Below are 17,317 nucleotides of genomic sequence, written 5' to 3'. Positions count from 1 at the left end.
TTTTTTTTTTTTTTTTTTTTTCTTATTTCTGTAATGGCTACATGACCTTCCAAGTTACAGGAGCCCAGTACCAGGTACCCAATACTTCAACACCTTCTTACCCTCGACCCCTTTTCCACCTACTCAGTCATCACTTAAGCACTCAGCTGCTCAAGGGCTCCTATAATCCCCACCCCCAACTTCCATGAGTCCTTTATCATCCCTCACATATGCTACTACATCATCTCACCTGTTCTTTGCTCCACCTGAATCCATACTGCCGAAAGAGTCACCTTCCTAAAGCATATTCACTAGCATATTCAAAAAATCTCTGATGCCTGCATATCACACACTCCTTATGTGATATTCAAAGTGCAATGTCCATGTAGCCTATCTTACACCCAATAGTCTGTACCCCCCACTCCCCCGACCCCTATGTTATACAACATGGCAATATAGCCAATATTTTGTAATAAGTGTAAATGGAGTGTAACCTTTAAAAATTATATGAAAAAACATTTTTTTCATTGTGCCACACAACATGAAGGATCTTAGTTCCCTGACCAGTGGTGGAACCCATGCCCCCTGCATTGGAAGCACGGAGTCTTAACCACTGGACTGCTAGGGAAGTCCATAAAATTGTATGAAATTAAAAAAAAAAAATTAGAATATTTTTTGAATTTTATTTTATTTATTTTATACAGCAGGTTCTTATTAGTTATCCATTTAAATTAGAATTTTGTAAAAGCCCACCATGATGGTGATACAATCAGATTCCTCAACATCTTTTCCCATTTCTCTCCTCCATGTATCCTTTGCTTTGAACAAAAGTTCTCTCTTGCTTTGGTGCTTTTGCTCAAATTGAATCATCCTTTAGCCCCTTCTCTATCTGCCCCTTCTATAACATCTTTCCAAGAAACTTGCCCTAAGCCACCAATTCTAAATACTTTGGCCAACGGCACCACTTTTTATAGCACTTGCCCTTCCATACATGTGTGTCGCCAGCCTGATAAAACTATGATTATTGAAAGCAAAGCTTATGTCCTCCCCCAAAGTACCCAGCCCAGTGGCTCAAATATAGTGGACACTCAATTATTGCTAAATGCCTGATGCCCTTCTCCTTTTCTTTTCCAGTGGCACCACCCCCCTACAGTTACGACCATGAGATGGAACACTGTGCAGACTTGCCCCCTCCGTACTCCCCGACCCCAGCACAGCGTTCTCCACCCCCTCCATATCCTGGAAATTCAAGGAAGTAATCCTTCCCCCAGAACAGAATATGTGCCAATCAGAGATCTTGCCCAGGATAAAATGTCTCTACTCAGAAACATACAGGAAAGGATTGCCCTAAGGAAAACCTTTTTGGGTTAGACAATATGTCAAGTGGAATGTCCAGGCTAAGAGAAGAGATTCAGGGTTTCTACCCTGCTCAGAGCTGATCCCATATGGGGTATTATGTTGGGTTCAATGGGACCACATTTGAAGAGTTCTACTGATCAACATAAGCACACTCAGAGAAGAGTAATGGATAGACAAAAAATCGGAAATTCATGTTGCTTAAGGAACAAATGAAGGAAATTGCAATATTGATCCTGAAAAGGAGAAGATTTATGTAAGACAAGAGGATAACCTGGACTACATAAGGAAACAACTATACTTTGTAGCTTTAAAAGTCAGAACTAGAATTGTTCAGTCTTTTTGTTCATCAACAAATGCAGATCGAGTGCCTGAAAGCCTACTCTGTGCCTTATATTGTTGGAAACACTAGATGGAAGTTACAGGAAGAGAACTTTGGCTTTAGTATAAGAAAGGGCTGCTGAAGCTTTCATATTGACTAGATTGCTTTGTGAAGCTCCCTATCACCAAGACTCCAAACAGAACCTGGCTGACTACCTGGTAGAGACACACTCGAGAAGGGAGAGCTAAATTAAATGGTAGATGGGTTCAACGGGCCTCCAAAGCTCTGCTCATGTTTTAGGTAAATGTGAGGTGAATTTCTATGCCATCAAGAATGAAAATAACAGAGATAGTTGAATCTATCTAATTTGAGACTTAAAACAATCAAAAGGACTTAACAGCTGCTTGAAGCCAAGAACTCTTCAATGCTAGATACTGCCACCTAAAAATCATCTGTTTTTATTTAGTGTATTATGATAAAGGTTATTCCAACTGTGAAAAAAATTTTACCAAGTTCCACAAGCAACAAATACTTCATTTCAGATTAAAAGATGAGAAGCCAGAATCCCATGGGATTTTACATCAGGGAGTGCAATTTCAGAACCCGACCAGGAAGATATACAAAAGTTTACAAAAAGAGGAGGGAAAAATGAAGTTTGGATTCTGTTCTGTGTAACTCCACTCACATGCAGCTTAGACAAATTTCTGTTTTTCTTGTAATATTTTAATAATCTATTCTCTTGAAAAAGTTATACAGTTAATGGAAAAGTAAGATATTGACATCAAACTGTTGCCTTTTGCCAAAATCCATATTTTATGAAGTGCCTACCTTTAGGTGTAAAAGTTTTTAATAAATAATTCTAATATGCCATACTTTGCTGCCAGTGACCTTAATTAACATTTCTATTTTTATGAGGTCCTTTCATGTATTTAAAATTGTACGTTGAGAAACTATTGGGAATAGATGATTATATTTGCTTGTCACTTTTCAATTAAACCTAAAATGTTTAATCCAACATCATCAGCACAATTCAGTGAAATCCCAAAATGATGCTAAGGATTTTGCTGGACAAAACAACCAAAAGAAATGTCTTAAAGTAAAAGTTATAGTTCAGGAACTCAGTAGTTGTAGTTGGGAAACTCAGTAGCTCATATAAGTAGCATATTTTACTTTCAAATACATTGATCTGACTGAAATACAGTCTAACTGCCAGTGAAATCTAGAAGCTAGATTTGTTTGGAATGACTTGCTTGATTTTTAGCCACTGGTGATTTTCTTGCTTATGAAGCCAGAAAGCATTCAAGCATTCTAGTCCATCCAAGTAACTGAGATTTTAGCACAATTTTAACAGCGCATATGCTTTAATTTATCTCCCTTCTGCAAGTGCGATCAGACCCAATTACACTGTAGCTACACAACTCAAAGTGCCAGAGCCTCTGTGACATTCAGAATGATGTTTCCCAATGCACTTAAGAAAAACTGGAGAGGAAGAGTCCAGCAGAAATTGAATTCTCATCATATTCACTGTCAATAAATGTTTACTGTGCATACCTTCTCTGTCAATAAATGTTTACTGTGCATACCTTCTATGTTCTGCAAACATGACCCACATAGGAGCTATTACAATCCACACCATCTCTCTTCTTTGAGTTTTTTTATGGCCTCCCTTAAAGCATATCACAAACCCACACACCTACAACAGACGAGTATTTTTACTATTTGTATTTAGTGTCACGATCACGTAAAGGTGATCTATACAATATCAGTATAGACTTTTGGAGTTCACTGATTATTTTCATAGATGACACATCTTGGGGGGAAATAGTATATGATATGAAAGCTTTGAATTATGGTTATTTAAAAACTCATGTATTTGCTATGTCCAAAGTGTTTATAATAAGCAATAAAATGAAATAACCGATTATAACAAGAGTTATATTTTAAATTGTCTTGCGTCTGTTTTGTTTCACCCTCCATCTCTGCCGGTTTAGCCTCGTTCTTCCGTACAGGAAACATGGGACTGGAGCCAGATAAACTTTGTTTGGAATCCTGTCTCCTGCCTGTATGATGATTTGAGGCAGGCCACTTCATCTCTCTAAAATTCAACTTTCTGCTCTGGAAAATGTAAATAATAGAATCGACTTCATCAGGTTTTGTGAAAATTGGATGATTACACATAACATTCTACATATTGTGCCTGGCATGTAGAAAATGTTGTATAAATATTAGCCAAAAATAAATTAACAAAATAATAACATAAGGATGACAGCCTCTAGAACTGAGCTATCTAACACATTAGCCACCAGCTACATATGATTATTTCAATTTAAATGAATTTAAATTAAACTAAAGGAAAAATTTAATTCCTCAGTCTCACTAGCCACATTTCAAATGCTACATAATCTCATGAGGTCAGTGGCTACCTTATTGGGCAGTGCTGCTCTAGAAAATCTTACCTATAGGGCTTCCCTGGTGGTGCAGTGGTTGAGAGTCCACCTGCCGATGCAGGAGACACGGGTTCGTGCCCCAGTCCGGGAGGATCCCACATGCCACGGAGCGGCTGGGCCCGTGAGCCATGGCTGCTGAGCCTGCGCGTCCGGAGCCTGTGCTCCGCAACGAGAGAGGCCACAGCAGTGAGAGGCCCGTGTACCGCAAAAAAAAAAATAATAAATAAATAAATAAATAAATAAAAGTAGAGGTAGGACATCGGTCATAAAGATTCTATCTAGGTTGGTGACACAAATATACATACCTAATTCTCTTTCCAACCTTTGTGCCCCCAATCCCAGGCCTTACCACTTCTATAAGCAGGTGTAACAGTTATCCATCACTGTGTAACAAATTACCCCAAAACTTGGTGGCTTGAAACAACAACATTTATTATCTCGGTTTCTATAGGTACAGAATCTGGACGTCGCTTAGCTGGTCCTCCAGCTCAGGGACTGTCACAGGCTGCAGTCACGTCAGTGTGCAACAGAGGAAAGATCAATCTCCAAGCTCACTCACATGCGTGGTCATTGACAGGAGTCTGTTCCTTGCAGGCTTTTGGACTGAGGGCCTCAATGACTCACTGGCTGTCGTTTACCCCTATTCTTCACCATATGGGCCCCTCCTTAAGGCAACTCAAAAATATGTCAGCTTGCTTCCCCAGTGCGAGACAGCAAGAAGAGCCATAGAGTGAAAGAACCTGGTTGCAAAACATAGTGCTAGCCAGAGGGGAGTCATAGACTTAAAACCTAATCTTGGAAGTGATATCCCATCACTTTTGCCATGTCCTATTCCTTAGAATCAGGTCCCTAGGTCCACTCTGTACAAAAGAGGAGGGGATTACATGAAGGTGCAAATACCAGGAGGTGAGAGCATTCTTGGTAGTCAGCCTACCAGAGCAAGGATAGTTCATCTCATTCCCTTTAAATTCATTATTTGAAGTTCAGGCAATCTTGCCTCAACCAAGAATGTGCCAACTCAGCAGCTGAAAGAATACCAGGGCCATGCTTGGCTGTGATCAAATTGCTTTTAGTGACCTGGCAGGGCTAGAATGGAGCCAGCAACAGAGGCCCATGCTAACTGGGTAAGTGCTGCATTCCTAAGGAATATTGAAAGGAGACACTACATTTGCATTTTTCATGAACTTTATTTACAAGCTGTACTAAAGTCTATCACATTTTGACAGGGAATGAAGTACAACACATACCACATACCTTCTGGACAAGTCTTAACATGGTCCCAGTTCTAACCTCTGTTTCAACTTTGTTCCAAAATATTTAATCTTCATCAAGAAAAGAATTCCAAGACAAGTTTCCAGATGAGTGTTCAGTGGATCAAGTTGCTACCTAACCTAATCCTGAATACCTTCACTAAAAATGGAAAACAAACCCAACAAATGTTTGGGACTGCAGAAACATGTGCTGGGAATGCTTGCCTTCTCTGGATGCATTAAGGAATAACTGGTTTAAAACAATGATGCACAGGGTCTTCCCTGATGGTGCAGTGGTTGAGGTCCGCCTAACGATGCAGGGGACACTGGTTCGTGCCCCGGTCTGGGAAGATCCCACATGCCGCAGAGCAACTGGGCCGGTGAGCCATGGCCACTGAGCCTGCGCGTCCGGAGCCTGTGCTCCGCAACAGGAGAGGCCACAGCAGTGAGAGGCCCACGTACTGCAAAAAAAAACAAAACAAAACAAAACACAATGATGCACAGTTAGACTCTTCGATTCCTATTTCTTCTCTGCTCCCCCTCTGATATCCCAGTCGTGAGGAGCTTTTGAGTGTCTACCACTTGCCATTTCTTAGAGAAGAGGCAGAGGAATCACCTTCTGAATCACGTTTGGTAGTGAGTGATAAGTGAATGAGAGATCTTATATTGTTTCCACGGCCTGAAAGATCGATAATTTTTTCTGATTAAAATCCAAAGAGAACCAAGTGATCTGATTTCCCCATTTTTGTACCTTGAAGTCAATGTCTTCATTATCACACATCTTGCATATTATCTTCTCTGTTAACTGGGAACAACTTGAAAGCAGTTCAGAAGAATGAAACTGTTAAAGTTTAAGTTCTGTTTTGCCTGTGAAAATGCACTAGGAGACCCACCCCCTGGGTCTCACCACCACCTGAACACACAAGACAAACTCCCTCACTTCCTTGCCTGGGAATAGGCCTCTCACTTCTGTAAATCCCCTGCTCTTCTTTCCAGATGTAGCTAAAGGGCTTATACTCTGAGAATTCTGATCATTCCTCCAATCAGAAATAATTGAGTCCCACCTCTGACCCTTTTTGTACCTATCTTTGTACTCCAAGGACTATCTCCTGGACATCTGTCATCTCCAGGTGGTCACTCTACGAGATTTGAAATATGAAATAGATGATTGAATATATTAGGTCAGCAAATAATATTTGGCATTAAAGAAAGTTAAAATAACTTTAAGAATGAAAGGAAGAGAGTTTATAGTGAGTAACATATTCTAAAAGGGGTCCATAATCCAAGATATGGGTCAGGGAACTGGGAAAAAGGCTATATAGTTTTGTAGTTTTTAATTATGATGCATGTCAATCCAGATAAAGCTGGATTGTGTTTTTAAGCACAAGTTAACACATGTTGGCTAAGGTAAATGCACACGCTAATCGTCACTGACTCAGTCAAAACAAGACAACATGCTAGGCTGGGAGAGGCACTTTCATAATTCTTCAGATTAAAATTGAGCTTCTCATTTTTTCCATAAGAAAAATACCAACCAAATATCAGAAAAGAATTACCTCATAAATCACATTTCCATAGAATGGATCCTAATGTAATGTAGATTTCAGAAGCATTGTCCAAAGGATCCACTAAGGGCAGTTTTACTAAACTATGACGCCATTGTTTTCATATTACCATTCCTTCAAGGTATGTTGGAAGACCACTGAGTATTCTGAAATGAGACAAAAAAGACCAAAACTGCTGGAAATGGGTAATAAAATAGCTACCAGCTTTTGTGCTATTACTATTTTAATATGTACAGAGAGCAACAGAGCGTTTATCCAAGTCCTGAAAAGCAATAATACCATTGTAAGAAAGATTGATTCTCAATGGAATCCTCCCTAAAAATATCTAACTTTAAATCATAATAATAACAATAGTTTGGGGGGGTGTTGGTGCCAGGCACTGTTGTAAGCACTTTACATTTAATTACATTTAATCTTCCAGTCCCATGGTCTAGGTATTAAAATTATCCCCATTTTGCAGGAACTGTAGATACATCACTTCACAGTCCTAAAAAAATAATCTTTCAGTGACAATAAACCTTTAATGCTGCAAAGAAATATATCCATATTTACACTTTGCTTGTAAGAGCTACCCATGGCAATCTTGGAGCTGATCATAGAAGCGGCCTTTTCATGGCTTGAGTTCCAAGTGGATGATTGTACATGTTTGAACAATCGTGATGACTCATATCCTTCACTTGGTCCATCTGTTGCAATTCATCATTTAGTCTCCATAGGTTCCATTTCTTACATACACTGTGGCTGAAATAGAGAGCAACAGGACCCTTTCATTTCTGATACAGCACCTGGTCCCAGCAGGTACTTTCACTCAGTTATCTCCCAGGTCATGACTTTTCACCTGTACAGAAACCACTATGAATTTTCAGTGGATGCTCTATATTTTCTTTTGACCAGACAAGGAATGAGTCAATATTTATGGAAAAGGGATAAAGGAAGGAGACATCTGCAAAACGATGTGAACTTTTAACTAATTTTGAAGGGATAGTCATAAATATTGGTAAGAATGAATAAAAACTATAAAAATTGGTGTCTACATTGTACACATCTCATATTGTTATGGAATTGGTTGTTGGTTTTCTGTTGTGCATTTTTTTTAGAAACTTGAGAGGTCTACAGAATTTTAAAAGAAAAAATACATATAAGCAAGAAAATATTAAAGGACATTAATAATATGTTGGAATAGTGAGGGAAGGATTTTTAAATGAGAAAAAGGCAATAGTAGCCTTCCAGATAATTCTGCATAAACAGCAGAGTTCTATACCAATCAAAAAATACAACAAGTTTTGCCCAGCACACAGCTGTCTATACATGAATGTCAAAATTAAAATATTTATGAAGTCTGTGCTTCTCCAGACCATACTAATCTAATAAATGATATTTCTCCATCTTGGGCCTCATTTGCTACTATAGGACTTCCACACTGCTGCAAAGTACAACTTATAATTATATTTGGGAGTCCGCAGAGGATATTTCTTATGGTCTTTCAGTTACCAGGTTTCATCTCCCAGTTTCTTTTTCTCCAGCTTCCTTTTACAGATGTAATTGGCTAGACATTTGCCAACCACTAGATTACATGAAGGTCACGTGGCACTGCCATGCTGCTGACGACCCTTGTTAAGATCTGTGCATTGGTTTGCTGTGCCCAGACACCAGGATTCCTTCCAGGAGCTGCTATGTCGCAGTATCACTGCCCACTATTGCAGTGGCTGAGCTATCATGAAGAATAACCCCGGGGGCTGTGCCCACCTCCAGATGTTGTTGAAAGCTATTGGCCTTAGGTGCCATTAGAGTTAGGACACACACATCCTGAGGCCTGGGCCACTAAAAGGGTAGAGAATCCAGTATGCTAGAGTTTCCTCTGTTCTCTCCCTCCCTCAACAAGCCAAGAAAATGTTGCACTATGAGATAAATGGGAAAACACTTCTTTTTCTTTCACTGAAGACTTTAGGCTCAAAGCAGCAATACTTCATGTTCCCAATATCTCAGGGGTTATTTTGTGAAAATAGATCTTTCAGTTTTGGCCTCACATCTTCTCCTCTCCCTCAAACTCAGACATGGATCTATAAGGAAAGGACAAATTTTAGACAAATTCTAGTGATAGACACAGTGATATTATTATTAAAAAACATTCCTCTGAAGTCTCCTCTGAAGACTGAGACATTTTGGGGGAATATAACTCTGGCTCTTTCCTCCTTTAAGATGAACCTTACCCAGGAGACTTCATAATCTCTCATGGAAGTAAACTCTTCGTGGACACGCTCTACCACTCAGTCCTTCAGACATGTCGGAGTGAAGAGTTTAAGCTCAACATGGGCAACTGCCTTCTGCACTACTTACAAAATCCTATGATGTCAATGACTAGCCCATTTCTCCCAGGAAAGAATAAGTGGCCAACAAGTAGCACTTACCTGAAACTATTGTTTGGCTGAATTCAAATGAATTGAGGGAATAATTTTATCAAACTATTTAGATGGACTCATTATTTATTTCAATTTTTTATATGAATTGACTATCATTTTGGATGTCTATAGACAAGTTCTTAAAGATATGTCAGTAGAAACCAAAATAAGGGCCAAATGCAAAGGCCCTCTTCGTCGTATAATGATTTTTGAGCAAATGTATGATACATGCCCACAACAAAGGTCCTGCGTGCCGCAACTAAAAAAAAAAGATCCCACATGCTGCAACAAAGATCCAGCCTGCAGCAACAAAGACCCCACGTGCTGCAACTAAGACCCAGCGTAGCCACATAAATGAATTTTTTAAAAAAGAAAAGATACCTTTTGGGTATCTTTAGTGTTGGATGAACAAAGTATTGAATAGAAACAAAAGGTAAAAGAACCTTTTGCATTAAACCTTTCTGTACTGCCTACCTTCCCCCTTGCCCCTCTGGATCCAATCTCTACCCCTCTCCCCTCTATCTCTGCCCCAGGAGTATACGCTGCATGACTGCAACAACGAGCTCCCTTGCCTACTAGGCTTCTGGTTGAGTCTGGTCAACAAGGAGCCCACTCAGAATATCATAAGGAAAACAGAGTAGGGATAGGGCATTTACTTGGGGTATTTCTGTGGGCTGTATCTCTCAAACAAAAGTCTCAATTCCCATGGGATGCCTTGTCCAAACAGCTATTTCTGTTAGCTCCCTCCTCTGGCCCATTCAGGACTAGGGCTAATAAAGCTTCCCCTCTGATACTAGCCCACGGGTCCTGCATTATCCCTTGTTGCTTCCCTACACTTACTTATGCATTTCACTAAACTCTCTTCAAATTACCCTGTTTGAGTGTGCCATTAGTTTCTTGCCCTGACTGAAACACGCATTCTTAAACAACAACAACAACAAATCTACACATGAGTCATTTAATGTATTAAAATAGACAAGAGTCTCTTCTCAACTGCTCTAGGTTTCATCATATATTTATTTGTGAAAGCAGGCAGGAGATCTGGGTTCCAGTCTCAGCTCTACCACTAACTAGCTTCAGGACAGTGAAGAATTCTCCAGGGCCACTATTGTCTTAAAAACAAAATGAAGGTGTTAGACTAAATGATCTTTAAGATCATTTTTAGCTTTCTGTCCTTTGAGGGACTAATAAATTACTATGTGGCAGCTCTCAAGAATGAAAAAGCCAATAAAAAGAATTGCATAGACTCAGAGCTATAAGGCACCATAGGAATATTTTTATGTAACAGCTTTATTTCTTAGGTGAGGAAACAGACACAGAAAAGAGAAGAGACATATTAAAAGTCACTGGTGATGAGCCAACTTGTTGGTGGCAACTAATAGGATACCAAAGTCCTTACTCTTATCCACTGCACAATGCCACTTCTCTACACAGCTGTTGGTTCAGGTTGTTATTTCCATTCTCCTTCTAACCTCAGGGCCTTTGCACATGCGGATCCCAGTTTTTCTCATTGTTCAGGTCTCAGTTTAAATACCAAACCATCAGATAAGGCTTCCCGGACAACCTGGTCCAAGTAAGTCTCCAACTACCCCTTACCATTACTCTGCATCACTATTTCCTGTGTGTTGCCTTCATATCACTTATTCCAAAATGTAATTAAATGCTGTTTGTTTATTTGTTTCAATTCTGTCCCCTTTCTCCACTAGAATGTAAGCTCCCTGAGACCAGACAAAAATAGTCTGCTGGATGCATAACTCTATATGTGGCCCCCTAGTAAAATGCCTGAGGCAGTATAGGCATTCAAAAGAAAGTATATATTGAATTCACTATTGAATGTCTTTTACAAAACAACAAACTAGGGTATAGACTGTAGTTGGCTAAATGCTCTCATATGAGAAGAGTAAAGTTAGGTGTAAGCCCTAAATTCTCAAATTTCAAGGGATCATCTCAGGAAATTATCTCCCTCCTTCTCTACTCCTTTTCTATACTGCCTCCCCTAAGGGGCATGATTCACAGTGAGGTCTGGTGGAAGAGGAAACAGCAGGCCAGAGGCTCACAACTCTTAACTAGATGAAGTAGATGAGATCTTAATCTACACATAAGGGCTCACAGGACCAATAAAGGGGAAAATATGGCTGTGTATGCGCTTTATGTAAGGTCAGGCTTATAGCTGACATCATTACCACTGCAACCCAGGCCCAGGGGGTCTCTGGAACAACATGGTAGCATTTGAGTTGACACAACGCCTAAGGAGATGCTACTGGCATTTAGTGTAGCACAAAAGACAATCCTGTAAAACAAAGAATTTTCCCACCCCAAAGGCCACAGCCAATATTTTTCCCCAGATTTTGTTCCCTCAAGCACCTCAGAGTAAACCCAAAAGGTAAAAATGCACAATTACATGAAGTATCATTAATTTAGAAAGGTTTCAGAGAGTTAATGACCCCAAGACACGCCATTAGCAGTGAATTGCTCCACTGACTGTGCTGGTCTGAGGAACAAGGGAGTATTAATAAATCTTCTACCTTCATTCTCTTCTTCAAACTTCAAAGACAGGTGATTAAATAGCAAAAATAGCTCAAGTAGTGTTTTGGTCTCTCTGGGTGAAGTTTTGCTTCGACAGCTATGTTTCACCCAAGTCATGGACATGTGTTCTGGCCTCCCGGTGATGGATGCAAATATCCATTGTTCAAGTCAGAATATACTTCTGCCTGACAGCAAACTGTATTCTGTTCAGAGCGAAGCTGCTGTGTTTTATTGTTGGTGAAGAGGCGAGTGGTAACTTGTGGAAGTGTAAGTTGTTGGAGTATGAATAATTGATGTTGGACATAAGTCCTTTCTTTTATGGACTCCATTCATTAGGGGAAAATCCAACCAGGAAGCATGGTTTTCATGACACCAGGCTTAAGGTATGTCTTTGGAAATAAAAACATTGGCTTTTTATATGTCCTGGGGGTTTGGATTTAAATAAATCAGGTCCTGTAACTGTGAGAGATGATTGAAATTAAAATATTAGAGGCCACTTTTCTACTTATATAAGGAGAACAAAACAGAAAATTACTAAATGGGTCAATTGATCTAATGACATCTCCAGGCCTAGGTTTAAAAATAAAATAAAGTTGGTAGATTTCAAAGGAAGGATATGATAACCTCTTTCCAGCAAGTTACCAAAAGTAAGCCTGGAACATTTGTGGACACCCTCTTTAGAATTACTTTCATTCACTTATTCATTCATGCATTTGGGTATTTTTTGCAATCAATAGATTTTTTTCTTTAATTGAAAACATCTTTTATGTCAGGCACTAAATGCTGGGTTGATAACAATGAAGAAAATGGACAAGGTTCCTTGACTTACAGAGATTACAGCAGTCTCTGCTTACTGTATATGAAAAATACCAGTCACTACAAGATCCATTTATCGGATCCAATTGTAGGAAGCGCTGTGAAGACATATCAGTCCAAGATGCAACCTTAGAAGTCATTAAGCTTGACCCCATTATCTCAAAGGTGGGAAGGATGAAGCAGAAGGAGAATTGACTTAAGTGAGTGTATACAGGGGAAGCAGCATGCCGGCAGCTCACACCAGTGAAGCAATTTTCTTCTGCGCATAAGGTGGATAGGACCACTAATAGGCAAAATATAGCTGTGTATGTGCTTTAGCTATAATCAGGCTCATAGTTCATGTCATCTAAAGATTCATCCTTAAGAACATTTGTCTTCTAAACATTTTTCTGAGAGTTCTTTTTTTATTGTTTTAATGTGACCAACACTGACAGTTTTCATTTAGTTTTGTTTATTAAGCCTATATGTTATATCTATCTATGATTTGTTTGCTTGTCAGTTGGTTGGTGGGCTAGTTTTAGCAAGGCTTAACTACTTCACAGTTGTAAAAAGCCCTTTGTACAAGCCAATCAGAAAAGGCTACCTATTGATGACTTCAATTATAGGGTATTCTGGAAACAACAAAACTACGGTGACAGTAAAAGGATTAGTGATTGGCAAGGGTTAAGTGGCAGGGAAGGAAGAACAGGCAGAACACAGAGGACTTTTAGGGCAGTGAAACACTCTATGATACCATAATGATGGTTACATGTCATTATACATTTGTCAAAGCCCATAAATGTACAACATCAAGAGTGAAACCTAAGGTAAAGTACGGACTCTGGGTGACAATGATGTGTCAGCACAAGCAACAAATGTACCATTTTGGTGTGGGATTTTGATAGTGGGAGAGGCTGTGCTTGTCTAGGGGCTGGGAAAAATGGGAAATCTCAGTACCTCCCCCTTGATTTTGCTGTGAACCTAAAACTGCTCTAAAAAATAGTCTATTATTTAAAGCCCTTTATAAAGAGACAAATCAACAATTCAGTAAACAAGGAAGAGACAAGTACTGCTATCTACGCCTACCTTTACTGATAGGCCTTCATTCGTTCAACAGACGTTGACTGTACCACCTACTATGTGACAGTCACAACTCTAGGTGCTGGGGATTTAGCAGGGAACAAAAACTCCCTGGAGCTTCATTATAATGAAGGGAGAAGGACAGAATAAATAAATACATAAATAAATAAGTAAATAGTGTGTCAACTGTGGAAAAGCTCTGAAGAAAATAAGCAAGGTCAAAGAAGAGAGGACAGAGTTGGGTAGCAAAAGTTTTTTTTTCTGGTAGGAAGATCAGGGGACCCTTGATTCAATGCCATTTAAGTAGAAAATGTAAAGTAGTGAGGGACTGAGGCTTGCAAATATCTAGGGCAAGCGTGTACCAGGAAAAGGGAACAGCAAAAGCTAAGAGTCTGGGACGGGAGAACACTCAACCCATTTGTGGCAGAGCCAGGAGGCCATTGTGGCCGGAACAGAAGGAACAAAAAGGAGATGAGGTTACATGAGTATCAGAACAGATAGGGGAAAGCCTTGTCAGCCATGCTAAAGATTCTGGATTTCATTCTGCGTGAAATGGGAAGTCACTGGAAGACTCTGAGGCATATAAGATTACTAGAATGTGAGTGTTTAATTCAAATGGCAAAATGGTATGATATATGTTCACTGTAATATTTAACACTTGTATATTGCTCTTCAGATTTCAAAGTGCTTTCATCTGCATGACGGCATTTGTATCCTCCTGGGGTGTTTAACAAGAAAGTGCGAGGAAGAGCTGTGAAATAAAGATATATATGGGTTAAGGCAAATATGGAAATACCCAGCCTGAGACCATTTGGAATTAGGCCATGGTTATCTGTCCCATCGTAGCATGGTTTCCTTTATCAGGACAGCCCTTCCTTTAGCACATCCTTAATGGATATTTGTAGACTGTAGAAGATAAAGGAAAATTTTGGGAATTGGGTCACTGCCGTGGATCTTGAGGGGGCGGGGAGCAGAGCTGTGTTGTTGGGTAGCAGTTGGGAGTAGCTTATAAACAGGTGGTACTGGAATAAAGTTAGGAGTACTTCAAAGTGGGGAGTTATGGTTCCCTGAAATTTTTTCGACCCCAAAATGTTCCCTAATGCCTGGAGAATACTGGTCAAGCTCTATCCAGCCCTTCTTAGCCTATCCACCAGAGGCACATCCAGAAATAAAACTTCCCAGCGCAAGATGAGGTGTGAAAAGTTCATTTTCATTTTAAAAAGGCTGTAGGTCTTCCCTCTGAAATGTTCTGTCGCCCCGTTTGTAGTTTCCTGGACTGGAAAATCTGGTTCTTCGTGTGGTTCTGCCTATACTTCCTGATGTTTATTATCTCTATAGTACACAAAAATACACAGCCAATTTCATTCTTTTTTGGCCAGTGGGTGTGTACAAGAAGGGTTGTGTCAGATAATTAGAAGTATGAGGACGGGTAAGTCCTTGGTTTTTGTAAATGTTCTTATGGACAGTTTTACCACTTTTTTTTTCTGACAGAACTGGCATGTAACATAGGGCCCTTTACTTCCTAAAGGTATTGTAATTTATGAAGTGTATTTAATATCTTTTATGCATGCTTTGGGCAGATATGAAGTAAGAATGGGAAATATTATTTTACTGTACTTCCTCTCATTTAAAATGAATTTAAGAAGTGTGTATACTTCTGAAAGTAGAAAATTTTAGTTTATCGCTATGAATATTTAATAGTCTACATTTCCTATGATGAGTAATTTGATGTGTGTGTGTGTGTGATGCTCATTTAAGCATGGATAATAGCAAATGAATATGGAGGTGATGTCCAAATCCAGAGAATCCATCATATATTTATAATATAAATCATTTTTTTCATCCCCCAATTAGTCCATTACAAAATAAAATTTACAAACCAAGCAAATGTTTCCCATGTCAATTACCAGATTTTAATCCCTTACCTACATAAAACATTCAAAGGAGGACCTCAAATTTGGAAATAGCTACCGTGTTTTTCATTATAAGGTTAACATTTTCCTTGAGTCAATAATTCATGACATCTTCCAGCTTTCTCTCAAAGCTATTCTTACAAGATGAATCAAATGAGAGAAGATAAATGTGGACATTTTAAAGAAAACTGCTATCTCTGCCATCAAACTTTTCTGAAATAATGATGCCGCCTCCTAACTCAGAGCCAAAACATGACAATTTAGGGGTTGAATGATTATATTCTAAGGAAGTAATGCTATTTTATTTCTAACTTTTTAAATTTCTCATTTTCTGTTTCTGAGTGGCATGAAGGAATGCACAAGGAATGCACAAGCTTTTTGGTACATACAGAATAAAAATTAACTGAACTGAATATTGAAATTACCAAAGCACTCAATTTCTTAAGATGTAGCTGATCAAAAATAGAATATTCTAATCTCCTTAGAAATTAGGAAAGAGGGGAAGAGGGTGAGGAGTTTAAAAAGCTCTAAAATGTATAAATTGTATCTATATACACACAGACATACAACCTATGGTTCTGTTTTCTGGAGAACATTGACCAATACACTATCTCATGGTGTTTTTCTGAGGGTGAAAGCACAAATTCCATATGGTGCTAGAATATCGTAGGTGTTTAATAAGTTTTCATTTCTTTCCCCATTACTCACACCCCCCAAAAAAAAAGTTACAGGGAGTCCACTCATAAGGCAAGTTCTGCAAGCAAATTGGCTTTGTCCTCTGGGCTTTGTAGGAGAACCAGGGAAGGGGGTAGAAGGAGAGAAAGTCACAAGGGATGGACTCTCCCACAGGAAGGAGCTGCCTAAGACACAAAAATTAAAGTCCAGTGTGTCATTAGCTGTCACTTGGCCCAGATCCCAGATCCAACCCTAGGCTGGGTGTGATTCCACCAGAGGAGAAAGCTCTATGCCCAGCCGGAGTCATTTTAAATGAGAGCTGTGGGCCTGGTTTCTGGAAACCATCTCACATCAAACCCAGAACCACACTGTGTTTCACTTGAGCTCTGGCATCTAAGAAGCATGTGGAGGAAAAGAATTCAAAAATAACTCCATCAGAAGCAGCACTATAAAATGAGGCTAAGGTTTTTCTCTGTCACTGAATGTGATAAAAATAATGCAATACCTTAAATACCATCACTGCTTTCTACCAGAATTTCTAAGGGAGAAACTTAAGCCAAAGTCAGGTAAGTGAAAAAGTTGACACTAGTCTCATATGGTAAACAGATCATATTTCTCAACAACCAGACATATAATTCACTCTCATCTCTCTCTCTGGACTCCCTGACTACCTTCTACTATGGGTTGGACTGATTTCACCTGGGAAGATGTTGAATTTTATGGTCATTGCTTAAGTAGACACAATCACAAACTTCCACAGTCGAACTAAACTGTTACAAGACTTTAAAATTTTGGTGGTCTTCAAAATGCATTGATAAAAACTATTTTCAAAGATATGTGTCTAGTAAAGATGTGGGGTACAGGTACACTCATACCCTATGAGAATGTAAACTGGACAGTAGTTTGGCAAATTCTGGAGAACACTTTGGCAACATACACCAAAATGCCAAAGGTGCGTATCTTTTTTTTCTAATTAATTTTTATTGGAGTATAGTTGCTTTACATTTGTG

General features: G+C 39.2%; 1 protein-coding gene across 2 annotated transcripts in view; it reads left to right on the top strand.

The window, feature by feature from the left end:
- The window catches only part of CYYR1 (cysteine and tyrosine rich 1), a 104,039-nt gene extending 100,450 nt beyond the window's left edge, over positions 1-3,589 (top strand). Inside the window, exon 4 of one of the 2 annotated variants that reach the window (XM_024732008.1) lies at positions 1,114-3,589. In XM_024732008.1, coding sequence (XP_024587776.1) covers positions 1,114-1,238 — 125 coding nt within the window. In that variant the 3' untranslated portion in view covers positions 1,239-3,589. The remainder of the gene's footprint in view (positions 1-1,113) is intronic. The other variant, XM_024732009.1, reaches the window with a different exon arrangement.
- The last annotated feature ends 13,728 nt before the right edge of the window (positions 3,590-17,317 follow it).

The sequence above is a fragment of the Neophocaena asiaeorientalis genome, unplaced genomic scaffold, assembly GCF_003031525.2.
Source record: "Neophocaena asiaeorientalis asiaeorientalis breed wild unplaced genomic scaffold, Neophocaena_asiaeorientalis_V1.1 scaffold55, whole genome shotgun sequence".
Taxonomy (NCBI): Eukaryota; Metazoa; Chordata; class Mammalia; order Artiodactyla; family Phocoenidae; genus Neophocaena; species Neophocaena asiaeorientalis.
This window is presented reverse-complemented; position numbering and strand designations above follow the sequence as displayed.